The sequence below is a fragment of the Armigeres subalbatus genome, chromosome 1, assembly GCF_024139115.2.
Source record: "Armigeres subalbatus isolate Guangzhou_Male chromosome 1, GZ_Asu_2, whole genome shotgun sequence".
NCBI classification, from domain to species: domain Eukaryota; kingdom Metazoa; phylum Arthropoda; class Insecta; order Diptera; family Culicidae; genus Armigeres; species Armigeres subalbatus.
This window is the reverse complement of record NC_085139.1, coordinates 217,125,573-217,141,529: the sequence shown is the minus strand read 5'-3', so window position 1 is coordinate 217,141,529 and position 15,957 is coordinate 217,125,573. Positions and strand designations below refer to the sequence as shown.

The window sequence follows — 15,957 nt, the reverse complement described above, 5'->3', positions numbered from 1 at the left end:
TCTCACTTTTCGCTCTTCAAATTCCATTTCTCGCTTCGCATTTCTCAAATCACTTCTTACTTTTATCGTCTTACTTCATATGAGATGAAGGGGATCTTTTATTCCTTACTTCGCGTTGTGAACTTCATGTAATCATCATTACACACGCACTCGCAATCCAAGTATTTATTTTTCCAACTTTTCGGCCAAACGTCATTCAACCAAATGGCCCGACTCCCTCGGGAATGATACAGTCCATTATCGGTTTGCTGCCTGCCGGAGTCCAAATCCTTCAATACGCGCCTAAGGACCTTGGACGTCACTCTGGACCGAACGCTCATGTTCAAGCTACGCTTAGAGAAAGTGTGCAACTCACGACTGCGAAACCTACTATCCTATTATTTTTCAGACAAGCTATGCAATGCGGCACTTAATCTTCCGAGACTCACATGGTCCTAGATCACTTACGCAGTTCCGTTGCTCTCGTGAACGACAAGCGTGCTTTCTTCGAAGGTGTTGTACTTTTTACAACGGTGCGAGTACCGGAAGGTTGAACCCCTCGTCCAATCGCCACGAATAGTCGATTTTGTCGTTCTGGATTTCTCGCCGGTTGAAGGTGATAAGGAGAAAATAAGAATAATGACCAAAACTGTACCTGCTGCTTCCGCCGGAACAGCCAGAAAATAAAGAATCAAAAAAATCAGAAAAAAAGAAAACAGCCCAGTGCAGTTCTGCCGTTCGCGATTCTCCTTTCTCTATAATATGATGTTCTTCAGCCTTTGATCAGCTTTTTTGTTGGGGAGTGGGGAGGAGACGTTCTATAGCTCAGCGATAAAATGACTTAGTGCGAAGCATACCATACTGAAGGTGACTGATATAGAATCTCTAAATATACGGTCTGAGAAGTTTTTGTGTGGGGAATTTTCTCGCCTTTTCGAAACATAGAAACCGTACACTTAATAACTTTGGAAGTGCTTAATAGATACTATGCTAAGAATCTGCTTGTTTCAGATGTAAGATGAGATTACAATAGATAGAAAGAAGACAAATATACGGAGAGCATGCTATTAAAGGAGGAATCATATTCGCCATGTAGGAATCAAAGATTGTCCTTCCTTACCTCAAGCAGACGCCTGTGTAAAACTAATAAATGACAAAATTCGGTTTTTTGTAACTATGACTTATGATATACTCCGCCTTTTGTTAAATGTATAAGAAGATCTGTCTTCCGTGTTTCCGCTTTTCGTCACAGTCCCCAAATAGTATACTGGAAACCTGTTTTCCTTCAGAATTATGTGTGAAATTCTCAATGGTTCACAGTTTTTCCTCAAATAAAATTAATACATTTTGGCTTAAATAAAATTAATACATTTTCAGAAAAAAATAATGAAACGTAGAATACCTTGAAGTAAGTTTTAACTATCAACGTATTTTGCCTTCTTCTTCGATTTTCTGCATAATAAACTATTGAATAACTGTCCACGGCCATTATCAATTGCATCCTCATTGTGTGGATTCCGAATGCGAAAACTTCCCACAATTGAACCAACAAGATAAAATGGACAGCATTTAAATAAATTTACAACCCCCACCAACTGGAAGCCAGAGTAACTCCCAGTGACCGTAGCCGTTCCCTTGTGATCGATGCTGAGCACAAAACAAGTTTTTATTTGGCTCCTACCGAGGATACTTCCGGAGATAGTTTTCCGAAGAATAAATCGATGTGGGAAAGTTTGTTTCCCTCAGAGTTTTCTTCGGCTGGTTGCTGGTCGGTTGAAGTGTATCAGCAATAATAATGATGGAAATTTGCCATAGTCTAAGGAGTCCGACCGAGGGGGTGAGTATCCGGAAGCCATGAAATACTTTTTAACGAGTTTATTTCATTGTAATGGAAAAAGGTAGGCTTCCGAAGGGGTTAACGGTAAATTAAAAGTTTTCTGTTCGGTCGGGACTTATCGTATCGGAAGAATGCAAACCGTGTTCAACTATGCGGCGGTTGACCTGGGCTTTCAAATTACGTTCGATGATTGATTAGGTACTTACCGCCTTTTTCTACGGCATCTACAACCTCGCTCACGTTGTTTCCGGTGTCCTTCAGGGGCACGTTCACTGACGAATACAGAGGGGATTTGTGAGCAAAATGCTTCACGTAGATGGCATCGGTGGAATCCGCGTTGAGGTCGTTTTCGGTTTTACAAGCTACCAGGAATGTTTCGCAAGGAAGACTGATGAACTGGTCGTTACCGGCGGGTTGCCCGTTCACTGGATCGCCGTTCAAGGCGTACATTGTCGGAGCGTCGAGGGCTTCGTTGTCCAGGTTGTTCAATTCGTAAGCATTCGTAGTGGCAACTGTGTAATAAAAAGCATAAGAATCGGGGATTTGTATGACCGAATTAAAACATACCTGAAAATTGAAACCGAGGCTTCCGCGATGACATGGGTGTACTCCCACTCTCACCCGCTAGGTTCAGAAAGTTTGGCCTCTTCTGCGGTTCATCGTCTTCCTCGTATAAACTTTCGATATCGATTTCGTCATCACAGTAATAGGACTCGTCCAGGTTCTCTTCGACCATGGCACTTACATTCCCCGCGCCTCCACACGATCGACACGATGGCGTATGGAATACTCCCCCGGGAACCATCTGTACACCCGCCGGATGGTGCATTGAACCGCTCTGGCTGACGATGGTTGAGGTTTCCGAGTCCGAATAGTTGGATGTTTCGGAATGTTGGTACCCATGATTGTCGTATGTTCTGTGCTGTTGCTGTTGTTGTTGTTGAGGTAATCCCCTCCGGAGTCTTCGCGGTGAGGCGTTGCTCGACTTGACAGACGAGCTGGTTGACCCACTTCCGCCACCGCCAGAATTATTCGTCGCGGTCGACTGCTTCCGATAGGCAATGTCCGTCAGAAGGTTCAGTGCTTCAGGCCTTAGGTTCGGTTTCGGCCTCACCGTCCCGCCAACCGTTGAAGTGGAATCAGACTTCGAAAGTTCCATCCGCCGATCTCCTAGAGTAGGCGAGTGGGCGGACAGCGGTGTCTGGGCTTGGTCCCTGTACAGCCGTAACTTAACAACGTCTGCCGCCTGCCGGAGGAATATCACAGCCTCTTCGTGGGTCATCTGCGAGATCGGAACATCGTTGACGGCCATGATTTTGTCACCCGGTTTGATGCGACCATCGTTTAGGGCCGGATCTCGAACCAGGGCGCGGACGCAGTGCCCTAGGATAGATTCGTCCTCTTTGCGAAGAGTGAATCCCAGGGACCCCTGCTGTTTGGTTAGAATAATCTCAAACTCCTGTGGAATGGACGAAAAAGTTAAGAGAAAGAGAATGTAAAGAAACGATAATCGTAAATCGATTCAATATGTGTTATGTTGAAAATGTTTGTTTTTATCGCTTAATTCAGCTCTAGCTGTTTACAACAAATATTCAAAATATTATTATATTATTTTGCTTCAGTTACATATTTTACTTCCCAAGGGCAAAAAGTATTTGTGTTCGCTCGATACTCAATGATAATATGACATAGAAATCTCGTTGTAAAATATTGTGCGAAGCTGTTATGTCCCAGTTGTAGAATATCACAATATAATAGAAAAATGTGTATGAACAATTTGTATCAGCAACTGCAAAATCAAATTAGAAACTGCGATCAACGTGCCGTACATAGTTTCAAATAATGTAGTACATAAGTAACATAACAATAGAGAATACTCAACAATACATTTTGTTGACGTTTTAATAAAACGGTTTTATATCTCTTAGGCAAATATTTTCTATCCAGGACATAAACACGCATAATTCTGCGTATTCCATCACGCAAAATTAATTCCTAACATCACGCCATTAAATTTCAATTCACCTATTCGCTGAGGCTGCAGCCCCCGGTGACTGCTGAACATCGTTTTGCTGTGCACTATTCAGGCAAAATATACAACTAAATACGCATAGCAAATCGTGCCCTGCATTAACTAGCCTAATAACATCATAAAGTGCGGCATAAAGTTATGCTCTTTATATGCGTACGTAGGCGATACAGTGCCGCAAAGATTTAGGTAACGTTGTTATTATTATTATTATAGAGTTTTGGCACTTCCTCACCAACCGTGCTGGGAATTTTCACCTACCTCGGGCAATCTGAATGCCAACGGGGATTATGCTTTGTGGATCTCATTCGCCGGTTGACTTAAAATCCTATAATAAACGTTTTCACCGGATGTATTATTTATGGTGGTTCAGGAATCTTCTTACGATGCTACAAGTTCCAAGAACCACTGTTTTTTTGGATGCTATGGAGGTTATGAAATAGTTCCAGCTTTCCTAAGGATCTCAGAAGAGATTTCGGGACGATTCCGGTTGCTGAGATAACAACCGGAATTATACGCACGTCCTCCAGGTGCCACATCTGTTTCAACTCCTTCGCCAAGCCGTGGTACTTTGTTATCATGTTGGAGAATGTTGTTTGGACATTATGGTCTAGCGGTACAGCAATGTCGATGAGGGTTACCCGCTTCATCCTTTTGTCGTAGACCACAATATCGGGCCGATTGGCACGAATGAGGACATCCGTTATGATCTCGCGATCCCAGTACAGCTTCACGAAACTATTTTCCAGAACCGGGACAGGCACATATTTGTAGTAGGCGACAAACTGGTTAACCAAGTTGTGCTTTAAAGCAAGCTGTTGATGCACAATCTTGGCTACTTCGTTATGACGACCGAGATAGGCTGAATCAGCTAAGGCTGAACACCCGGACACGATATGTTCGATCGTCTCTCCTACTGAGTTGCACTTCCTGCAGCGGTCCTCCCTGGCGCATGCGATGCTTAGTGAACGCCACTCGTACTGCTCGTTCTAACGCCTCCAAGTCAGTCTTGGTCCACTTCACCACCCCGAAACTGTATGTCAACAAGGGCACAGCAAACGTGTTTATCGCCTTCACCTTGTTGCCGGCCGACAAGAGGCTCTTCAAAATACCGTTAACACGATGCAAGAACTTTTCCTGCAGCTCTTTCTTGATCGTCGTATGGCGAATTCCTTTCAGTTGCAGGAAACCTAGGAACTTGTACGTTTCGCCTTCAACCATGTTTCGAATCTCCTCCTGTTCGTTGACGCGGAAACTGTCGGCATCCACTAGGTGACCCCGGTGTAGATGTATGGATCGACATTTATCGATACCAAACTCCATCCGGATGTCGTTGCTGAATACCGTTACAAGCCGCAGAAATTGGTGCAGCTTCTCCACAGATTCCGCAAACAGCTTCAAGTCGTCCATAAAGAAGGTGTGGGTGATGTTTGTACTCCTTTCCCCACTCTTCAAATGATAGCCATAGTTGTGTTGGTTGAGTGCTCTGCTAAGAGGGTTCATGGCAAGGCAAAACCATAGAGGACTAAAGGTATCGCCTTGGAATATGCCCCTCCTGATGCTGAGAGTCCTGGACCGTAACACCTTTTTTCCATCGGTAATGTGTAGGGATGTGCTCCACATTCCCATAGCGTGCTGCATTAGCCTGATGACCGTCTATCTTATACAACTGCAGTACCTTAAGAAGGTACGAGTGAGGTACTGAGTCGTATGCCTTTTTATAGTCGATATACGCCATGCTCAGGTTTCTTTGCTTGTGGGTGGCCTGCCCAACAACGACTGCATCAATGATGACCTGATCCTTGCAGCCTCGTGTGTTACGTCGACAACCTTTTTGTTCCTCGGTCATCAGGTTGTTGACGTCGCAATGGTTCTGCACCCTCCTCGCTATTACCGATGACAGCACTTTGTACAGACTCGAAAGGCACGTTATTGGTCTGTACTTGGCTGAGTTCAAAGTGTTCCGATCCTTCGGCAGAAGATAAGTGACACCCCTAGTGATGAATTCCAGTAGCTGCCCGGGGTTATCTAGTACCGTGTTGAAGCATTCCGCCATCCGCCCGTGGACTGTTGTGAGTTTTGACGTAGAACTACGTCTGTCTTTTCTATATTGGGGTACACTTTACGATTGCAAAACATCGAAAAACGTCACGAAAATATGATAGACTTTGATCGTTAATATCTCAGCCGTTTATCGATGGATTTTAAATTTTATTGGACCATTCGATCAAGGAAGAGTCAACGCTCCATACCCGATGTACACTGAAGTCATTTTTTACGCGGTTATTTTTACACATACCTCTTTATGCGATTTTTTCACTCGAATGTCGGGATTTCCGCGGTTCATTCAGACATATTTTGGGACTAACGAGGTTTTTTACGTTGTTTTTCTTTACGCGCCCCATATCACCCGCGTAAAAACCAACTCCAGTGTGTTACAATATTTATGTATGATAATATTTACTATTGAAAGCTTGCTAAAAGTTTAGCACTCGGTTTGGGTGAATCAGTTAATCTCGTAAGTGCATCGTAAGCTTCTTCTTCCATAGCACTACATTCCAACTGGAACTTGGGCTGCTTTTCAACTTAGTAATCTATGAGCATTTCTTTAGTTATTGCTGTTCCAGAGAGAACTTTCCTCTTTCCGGTTCAATTTTCAAACTATCGCAGCTGACACTTCACACCTTTTCTCTGCTGTTTGGCATGGCATTCTTCGATGACAACGCCAAATAATAAATTTTTGTTTCAGTGTATTGAAAATTTTCGGTAGAATTTTGACAGCTGCGGAAGAACATTGCGGAATCCGCAAAATGGAAAATTTTAAAAAGATCCGCAATATCAATTGAAAGCTTTCTATGCCCGTCTTTGCATCAGCCCTGCCGTCCTGTTTAGTCACGCTTAGTCGACATCTAAGAAGCTTTCCCCTAAAGCAAAAATTTGTGTTGGTCTATTTTAGCTCATTAAAACTCATATTCGCTTATATGGGTCTCAGTATGATAGTTACTATCAACTGTGTGTACAAAAAATAGTAAACCAATCGGTTTTAAATGTTGTGCATCCGCGAGTACGGCTTCGCACTGCCGGCGCCCCCACGAGTCGCAGTTGAGCGCTGATAGTTACTATCAACTCCCCCGAAGCTATCATGTTGTGCATCCGCGAGTACGGCTTCGCACTGCCGGCGCCCCCACGAGTCGCAGTTGAGCGCTGATAGTTACTATCAACTCCCCCAAAGCTATCATGTTGTGCATCCGCGAGTACGGCTTCGCACTGCCGGCGCCCCCACGAGTCGCAGTTGAGCGCTGATAGTTACTATCAACTCCCCCAAAGCTATCATGTTGTGCATCCGCGAGTACGGCTTCGCACTGCCGGCGCCCCACGAGTCGCAGTTGAGCGCTGATAGTTACTATCAACTCCCCCAAAGCTATCATGTTGTGCATCCGCGAGTACGGCTTCGCACTGCCGGCGCCCTCACGAGTCGCAGTTGAGCGCTGATAGTTACTATCAACTCCCCCAAAGCTAACATGTTGTGCATCCGAGAGTACGGCTTCGCACTGCCGGCGCCCATATGGGTCTTGATTCTGCATTGAAAGTATTCTATTGTTCACCTGAAATCGCATTCCAACATCCCCTGAAAACATATTTTATTTTGGGGTACTTGGGTCATTACAGCCCTGCCGTCCTGTTTAGTCACGCTTAGTCGACATCTAAGAAGCTTTCCCCTAAAGCAAAAATTTGTGTTGGTCTATTTTAGCTCATTAAAACTCATATTCGCTTATATGGGTCTCAGTATGATAGTTACTATCAACTGTGTGTACAAAAAATAGTAAACCAATCGGTTTTAAATGTCCCACCCCCTTCCCCCTCCCATGGCTGCCTCTTGGATTCGAACCAAGAGCACTAACAAAACCGCCAGAATGATGCGTGTACGCTATCCACTCTTTTACGGTTACTGTGTAAATTGTTTCTGTTATTAAATGATGCCTCTCTTGTCAGAAAAGTCAAGAAGTCGGTGAGCACTACTTCTGCGCTCTCCACCCTCATTCGTGCTATAATTGTTTCGGGAAGTGAGCTACCATGGTTTAAAGAGAGCGAGTTCGCGCAAAACGATGTTGCAGTTCACAGCTCGTCACTCACGCGATGCAAAGTTTATAGTAAGAGCTTGTATGTACAAGCTATTTTTCTGTTCTAAAAATATAAAAAATGAGTTTGCTTTCCGTTGAGGCAATATAACTCCCGAACGGATGGACTTCTCACGTATCGGTTCGGATTGGCGATTTGGCGTTGCAAGAAAAAGAAGAAGCAGAATGTCGCGCATTCGAAAAATAAGCACGAGAAATGGAAAAAAAATTAAAAGACTCCTCCACATTTCTAGAGGTAATTTATTTGAAAACGGTTGTCAGTACGAGGTTGAAAATATTTAATACTGTGAATAAAACAAAAAATCAAAAACAAAATTTTGAAATCTAAATTATTCGTCTATTACGCAGTGCAAGAGAATTCCAACCCCGCGCTGATAACCGAAAATTTGTTCGAAGGAGAAATTTCTTCTACAATCTTTGTCTCTGGGGGGGAGGGGTTTTACTGTTACGGGTTTAGGTTTTAGGGTCACGCCACTGGTTCGCACTAGATCCTTCTTATGTTATTCGGCTATCTTGATGAGCTTTCTATTGCTGATAATTTGAATAGCATGTTATTCAGGCCGTAGAGCGAAAACATATTAAATTATAGTCGGATCATGCTTGTACCGCTCAAAAAAATCTACTACTCCGCTTATTTTAGTCGCAACGAAAAATAAGCGTCAGATAAACGCCTAAGAAAAAAAAGCAACATTGATATTTTTGAAATTTGGCCGCCACGTGGTGGTTTCTGGCGGCGAAATAGAATTGCTGATCAATTGGAATCGAATAGGTGGCAATACGAACGGAACGCTATTTTCAAATCGCTATAAGGTACCCCGGGGCAAGTGAAAATACGGGGTAAGTGGGTACTATGGCTGCCGATTAATCGGTGAACGTTTTTAATGGTAACAATGTTCAAGAAAGATGAAGCAGAACTACAGGGGATGGACAAAATAATTAGGATAGGCAAATTTTGGGTAAAATTAGATGTGTTGTAACTATCTTAGTTATCATCCGATTTTGACAATTCAGGCATGCCCGAACTAGAAAATTAATCCAGTTTGACGGTATGTCCATGGAACCGACTAAGGCCACCGGATTCCGGAGATATTCCGGGTTTTTCGGAGGTAGGTTCAAAATCGTAAATTTGAGGTGGATATTAGGAGAAGTTGTGGTTAAAAATTGAATAATATTAGTAACCACAAATGAAGTAGGGCTCTTGCTGATTGGAACCATATATTGAGATTTGGAATCGGACCAGAATCAAGTGAGATATGGCCATTTCTTTATAATCGGTTCTAATCGATACTTATCAAAGGAATCAGGCCACAAATTCTTTTGAATCTCGCTTTTTCATAGGTCGTCCACTATAATTTTATTCTAGAAGGCCTCTAATGTGTCAAGAATGAAAAACCAATTGAATATACGGATCCTGGAGTCGCTGGGATGTCCCCGGGGAACCTGTGAATGGGGACATTTAAATTTTAGCACCAAAATTAGTCATTCGACGGCTCTTTTTTATGGTTTTCGATCAGGAAGCGAAGTATGAATATAAAATGGTCAATTGACGGTTCTGACCGCTCCCAGGACCTACGGATTGGCCCGGGGGAACCTGTTGAAGGGGACATTTAAGTTTTAGCACCAAAACCAGTCATTCGAAGGCTCTTTTTTCATGGTTTCCGATCAGGAAGCGAAGTATGAATATAAAATGGTCCAATGAAGGCTCTGGCCGCTTCCAGGATCTACGGATTGGCCCCGGGGAACCTGTGGAAGGGGACATTTTAGTTTTACCACCAAAACCAGTCGTTCGACGGCTCTTTTTTCATGGTTTTCGATCAGGAAGCGAAGTATGAATATAAAATGGTCAATTGACGGTTCTGACCGCTTCCAGGACCTACAGATTGGCCCGGGAGAACCTGTGAAAGGGGACATTTAAGTTTAGCACCAGAACCAATCATTCGAAGGCTCTTTTTTCATGGTTTTCGATCAGGAAGCGAAGTATGAATATAAAATGGTCCATTGACGGCTCTGACCGTTTTCAGGACCTACGGATTGGCCCCGGGGAACCTGTGGAAGGGGCCATCTTAGTTTTAGCACCAAAACCAGTCATTTGAAGGCTCTTTTCTCATGGTTTTCGATCAGGAAGCGAAGCATGAATATAAAATGGTCAATTGACGGTTCTGACCGCTTCCAGGACCTACGGATTGGCCCCGGGGAACTGTGGAAAGGGACATTTTAGTTTTACCACCAAAACCAGTCGTTCGACGGCTCTTTTTTCATGGTTTTCGATCAGGAAGCGAAGTATGAATATAAAATGGTCAATTGACGGTTCTGACCGCTTCCAGGACCTACGAGTTGGCCCAGGGGAACTGTGGAAGGGGACATTTTGGTTTTACCACCAAAACATGTCGTTCGATGGCTCTTTTTTCATGGTTTTCAATCAGGAAGCGAAGTATGAATATAAAATGGTCCTGACCGCTTTTTGGACCTACAGATTGGCCCAGGAAACCTGTGGAAGGGGAAATTTTAGTTTTAGCACCAAAACTAGTCGTACAACGGCTTTTTTCATGGCTTTGGATCAGGAAGCGAAGTATAAAGTAGGCAGGTTCCCCGTGAGCTATCCGTAGGTCCAGAAAATGGTCAGATCCGTCAATGGTCCATTTCTTGTTCATACTTCACATTCTGATTGAAATCCATGAAAAAAGAGCCGTCCAATGATTGGTTTTTGTGCTAAAACTAAAATGTCCCCTTCCACAGGTTCCCCGGGGCAATCCGTAAGTCCTAGAAGCGGTCAGATCTATTAATGGTCCAATTTATACTCATTCTTCGCTTTCTGATCAAAATCACGAAAAAAGCAGTCGAGTTATTGGTTTTGGTGCTGCAACTTAAATGTTTATTTCCACTGGTTTTCCGGGGGGAATCTGTAGTTCCTGAGAGCGGTCAGAGTCATCAATGGTCAGTTTTATATTCATACTTTGCTTATATTGCTTACACCAAAATCAATCATTCTACAGCTCTTCGTCGAATGATTGATTTTGGTATAAAAACTAAAATGTCCCCTTCCACAGGTTCCTCGGGGGCAACCAGTAGGTCCTGGCAGCGGTCAAAGCTTTCAATGGTCCTTTTATATTTATACTTTGCTTCCTGATCGAAAACCTATAAAAAGAGCCGTCGATTTTAGTGCTAAAACTTAAATGTTCCCTTACACAGGTTCCCCGGGGGCAATCCTTGGGTCGTGGAAGCGGTCAGACCCGTCAATGGACTATTTTATTTTCGTACTTCGCTTCCTGATCGATAACCATGAATGAAGAGCTGTCGAATGACTGGTTTTGGTGCTAAAACTAAAATGTCCCCTTCCACAGGTTCCTCGTGGCCAATCCGTAGATCCTGGAATCGGTCAGAGCCGGCAATGGACCATTTCATATTCATACTTCGCTTCCTGATCGGAAACCGTGAAATAAGAGCCTTCGAATTACTGGTTTTGGTGCTAAACATAAATGTCCCCTTCCACAAGTTCCCCCGGGCCAATCCGTAGGTCCTGGAAGCGGTCAGAACCGTCAATTGACCATTTTATATTCATACTTTGCTTCCTAATCGAAAACCTTGAAAAAAGAGCCGTCGAACGACTGGTTTTGGTGCTAAAATTTAAATGTCCCCTTCCACAGGTTCCCCGGGGCCAATTCTTAGATCCCGGATGCGGTCAGAGCCTACAATGGACCATTTTATATTCATACTTCGCTTCCTGATCGAAAACCATGAAAAAAGAGCCATCGAACGACTGGTTTTGGTGGTAAAACCAAAATGTCCCCTTCCACAGTTCCCCGGGGCCAATCCGTAGGTCCTGGAAGTGGTTAAAACCGTCAATTGAGCATTTTATATTCATACTTCGCTTCCTGATCGAAAACCATGAAAAAAAAGCCGTCGAATGACTGGTTTTGGTGGTAAAACTAAAATGTCCCCTTCAACAGGCTCCCCGGGGCCAATCCGTAGATCCTGGAAGCGGTCAGAGCCGTCAATGGACCATTTTATATTCATACTTCGCTTCCTGATCGAAAACCATGAAAAAAGAGCCATCGAACGACATGTTTTGGTGGTAAAACCAAAATGTCCCCTTCCACAGTTCCCCTGGGCCAACTCGTAGGTCCTGGAAGCGGTCAGAACCGTCAATTGACCATTTTATATTCATACTTCGCTTCCTGATCGAAAACCATGAAAAAAGAGCCGTCGAACGACTGGTTTTGGTGGTAAAACTAAAATGTCCCTTTCCACAGTTCCCCGGGGCCAATCCGTAGGTCCTGGAAGCGGTCAGAACCGTCAATTGACCATTTTATATTCATACTTTGCTTCCTGATCGAAAACTATGAAAAAAGAGCCGCCGAATGACTGGTTTTGGTGGTAAAACTAAAATGTCCCCTTCAACAGGCTCTCCGGGGCCAATCCGTAGATCCTGGAAGCGGTCAGAGCCGTCAATGGACCATTTTATATTCATACTTCGCTTCCTGATCGAAAACCATGAAAAAAGAGCCGTCGAACGACTGGTTTTGGTGGTAAAACCAAAATGTCCCTTTCCACAGTTCCCCGGGGCCAATCCGTAGGGCCTGGAAGCGGTCAGAACCGTCAATTGACCATTTTATATTCATACTTCGCTTCCTGATCAAAAACCATGAAAAAAGAACCGTCGAATGACTGATTTTGGTGCTAAAATTTAAATGTCCCTATACAGGTTCCCCGGGGACATCCCAGCGACTCCAGGATCCGTTTATTCAATTGGTTTTTCATTCTTGACACATTAGAGGCCTTCTAGAATAAAATCATAGTGGACGATCTATCAAAAAGCGAGATTCAAATGAAGTTGTGGCCTGACCCCTTTGATAAGTATCGATCGGAACCGATTATAAATAAATGGCCATATCTCACTTGATTCTGGTCCGATTCCAAATCTCAATATATGGTTCCAATCAGCAAGAGCCCTACTTCATTTGTGGTTACTAATATTATTCAATTTTTAACCACAACTTCTCCTAATATCCACCTCAAATTTACGATTTTGAACCTACCTCCGAAAAACCCGGAATATCTCCGGAATCCGGTGGCCATAGTCGGTTCCATGGACATACCGTCAAACTGGATTAATTTTCTAGTTCAGGCATGCCTGAATTGTCAAAATCGGATGATAACTAAGATAGTTACAACACATCTAATTTTACCCAAAATTTGCCTATCCTAATTATTTTGTCCATCCCCTGTATCAACGAATTCGCCAGACACAAAAATATTTGGAATCAAAACCATTTGCGGCACCATACTAATGATATTGTTTAATCATGACTTTAAACTACCGGCAAAAGCTATTACTTTTATTTTCATTCAATGGATTTCCAACTAAATAGTCGTTTCTAAATTAATCATTGATGTGGAAAACGAATACTTTGAGCAATTAAATAATTGTGTGACATCGAAAACGATTTAAAAGTTTTGATTTAAACCAAAATCTGCAATTTTCACTTGCCCTTGAGTTTTAACATACATGGGGCAAGTGGGACATATTCGAACAACATTTTCGATTGAGCCAGTTTACCTGTTTTTAGATTGTTGACTAGTGAAAAATAACTTCGACACTCATATATTATATGGATCTGAATCAAATGTAGTTGATATCGTTGGTTTCGTTGTTAAGAAGTAGTATACAGTTGATTTACAAAATGTGTAATTTACTTTCTGAAAATTATCTCCTCCATGTAAATAGCAATGGCTATAACTATGCGAAATTTTCCGTTTACAGTGCAAACAATATATTCATTTAGCAATAGATCAACAGGTTTTGTCTTGTGTTTTGTTATTTTTAAACTTTGCATCAGATTGACAGATTTTCAGATAAATAAAATTCTTAAGACATAAATCGGCCATTTTGATCTTTTAAAAACTTACAACACTGCGCATAGCCTGAATAAAAACGTTCCCTTTAAAGTTCTAATTTATGTAATAATTTGTGTTCTAAACAGAGAAACATTCATTCGAAAAGTAAACAAAGATTTGCTTATCCTTTCTATCAAACACATTTGGTAAGAAAGTAAGCGAATGGAAAGCCAGACAACAACCAATTAAACAGTAAACCGGATGTTGTTTTGTTTTTATATCTGCTAACCTTGAAATGCCTTTCTTTTTGCAAAAACAAAAGTCTGACAAGCAATAAACCTCCATCCATGATCTGAAATACTACGTTTCAGAAATTACATGAACATTATATCTACATTCTTCAAATTAGTTTCGTTTGACAGTTTAAAGCAGTATAGGTCCCACTTGCCCCGTTTGAAGGGGTAAGTGGGTCCCACAGGTAAGTTTATTTATATCACTACCAATATTTTTTGTAACTGAATAAATGGCTTACAACACGTCTACACTTCAACAACGAAAGCATATAATGATGTATCCGTGGTTAATGTCCTGAAATACCCTGTTTTCTAAGTATGCTTTAACAATTTTGCTGAACTAGCGTTTTTTTAGGTCCCACTTGCCCCGGGGTACCTTATCTCAGCCGTCAGTGAACCGATTTGAACAATTTTGGGACTCACAAAGTTACCCGTCCTTTAAGATTTGTCTGAGACGTTGGGACCTCCGATAGGACCTATCGGGGCGTCTCGGGACCTCAAAACGTCGGAGCAAGTCATGATTTTCAAACAAATTGCGTGGTTGGTGCACAACAGCTCGATGTTCATGGTGATATTGTAAGTATGATATTTTGGAATCCGTAATATTTAGAAAGTTGCAGTCTTCCACAAATTTGTTCAAAAGGTCAATACGAAACTGTAGCAGATCATATTATTCCGGAACTCATCCGCTTGGCGGCACTAGTGTATATGCGAATATTCGTTGGGTTGTATATTTAAGTTTGAGTTTTGCACTGACGATTGCTACAAATAAAACAATTTTTGCTCCCCAAGATGCAGATGCTGTCGAAATGCTAATAGAACACCAAGTTGAATATCATGCCAAGTTAAAGTTAGAATCTAGAGACATAGAAGAAGAATATAAGATGAGCTGAGTTAGTACTATTCTATTCAATTAGGAAGTCGGGAATTTTGAACCGATTTTTCTCCGAAGTTTTATCTGTCAAACTAATTGATGCGTTGTTTAGGGCATCTTTACAGGCAACTTCCCAAGTTGGATAAATTGCCTGTATCTGGAGAAAAATCAGTGTTTCTTTTATTGGATTTCAAGAATATGATGAAAATAAAAACGCAGGCGAAAAAAACCTGCCTTAAACTTACTTAATAAAGTTTTTTATTTTTGTTGTCACAAAAAACTAATTGGATATCTGCAGTTTCTCATTCTCAATTGAAAGCTTAAAAAATGTATTGAAAATTTCCGGCTGTTCAATAAACTACATATATACAAACTACGTATGTACAAAGCCGAGTGTAGGGTTTTGCTTATAACTATAGTTATGTATAGAAAGAAATAAAAAGAAGGTGGTAGGGCACAACAACTCTACCTACTTGTTTTTAAAGTACGAAGTAAAAAAATGGTTCACGGGACAATATTGAGTTTTCTACAGTTCAACAATTAGATAACGTTTTTCTTATATTCAACATATTTTTAGTTGCTAACTTCATTATAATTCTCATTATTCTTCACAATAGATGTTTGCAACAAGATGATTTTTTCTGCACGATTGGATAAGTACTATGACTGCTTAAAAAATCGAGTTTTGCAACAAGTTACACACGCTATTTTTTGCAATGACGAAAATAGTAGTTTGTACAACAAGTTGCAAAAAGATGATTTTTACAGCACGAGTCGTACGTTTATCTAACGAGGCTTGCCGAGTTGGATAAATACTACGAGTGCTGAAAAAATCGAGTTTTGCAACGAGTTGCACACGCTTTTATTTCAATGACGAAAAATGGACTTTAATATGACAAATCTGCACCAAAATTATACTTGTACTTGTCTAATTCTTTCCAGAATTTACTCCACATGAACATTCTTGCCAA

At 41.9% G+C, this 15,957-nt stretch overlaps 1 protein-coding gene across 2 annotated transcripts in view; it reads right to left on the bottom strand.

The window, feature by feature from the left end:
* The window catches only part of LOC134205768 (uncharacterized), a 464,448-nt gene that overhangs the window by 12,007 nt on the left and 436,484 nt on the right, over window positions 1-15,957 (bottom strand). For both annotated transcript variants that reach the window (XM_062681347.1, XM_062681348.1), the window contains 2 exons: window positions 2,384-3,275; window positions 2,023-2,328 (listed from right to left, as the gene is read on the bottom strand). In XM_062681347.1, coding sequence (XP_062537331.1) covers window positions 2,023-2,328; window positions 2,384-3,275 — 1,198 coding nt within the window. The remainder of the gene's footprint in view (window positions 1-2,022; window positions 2,329-2,383; window positions 3,276-15,957) is intronic.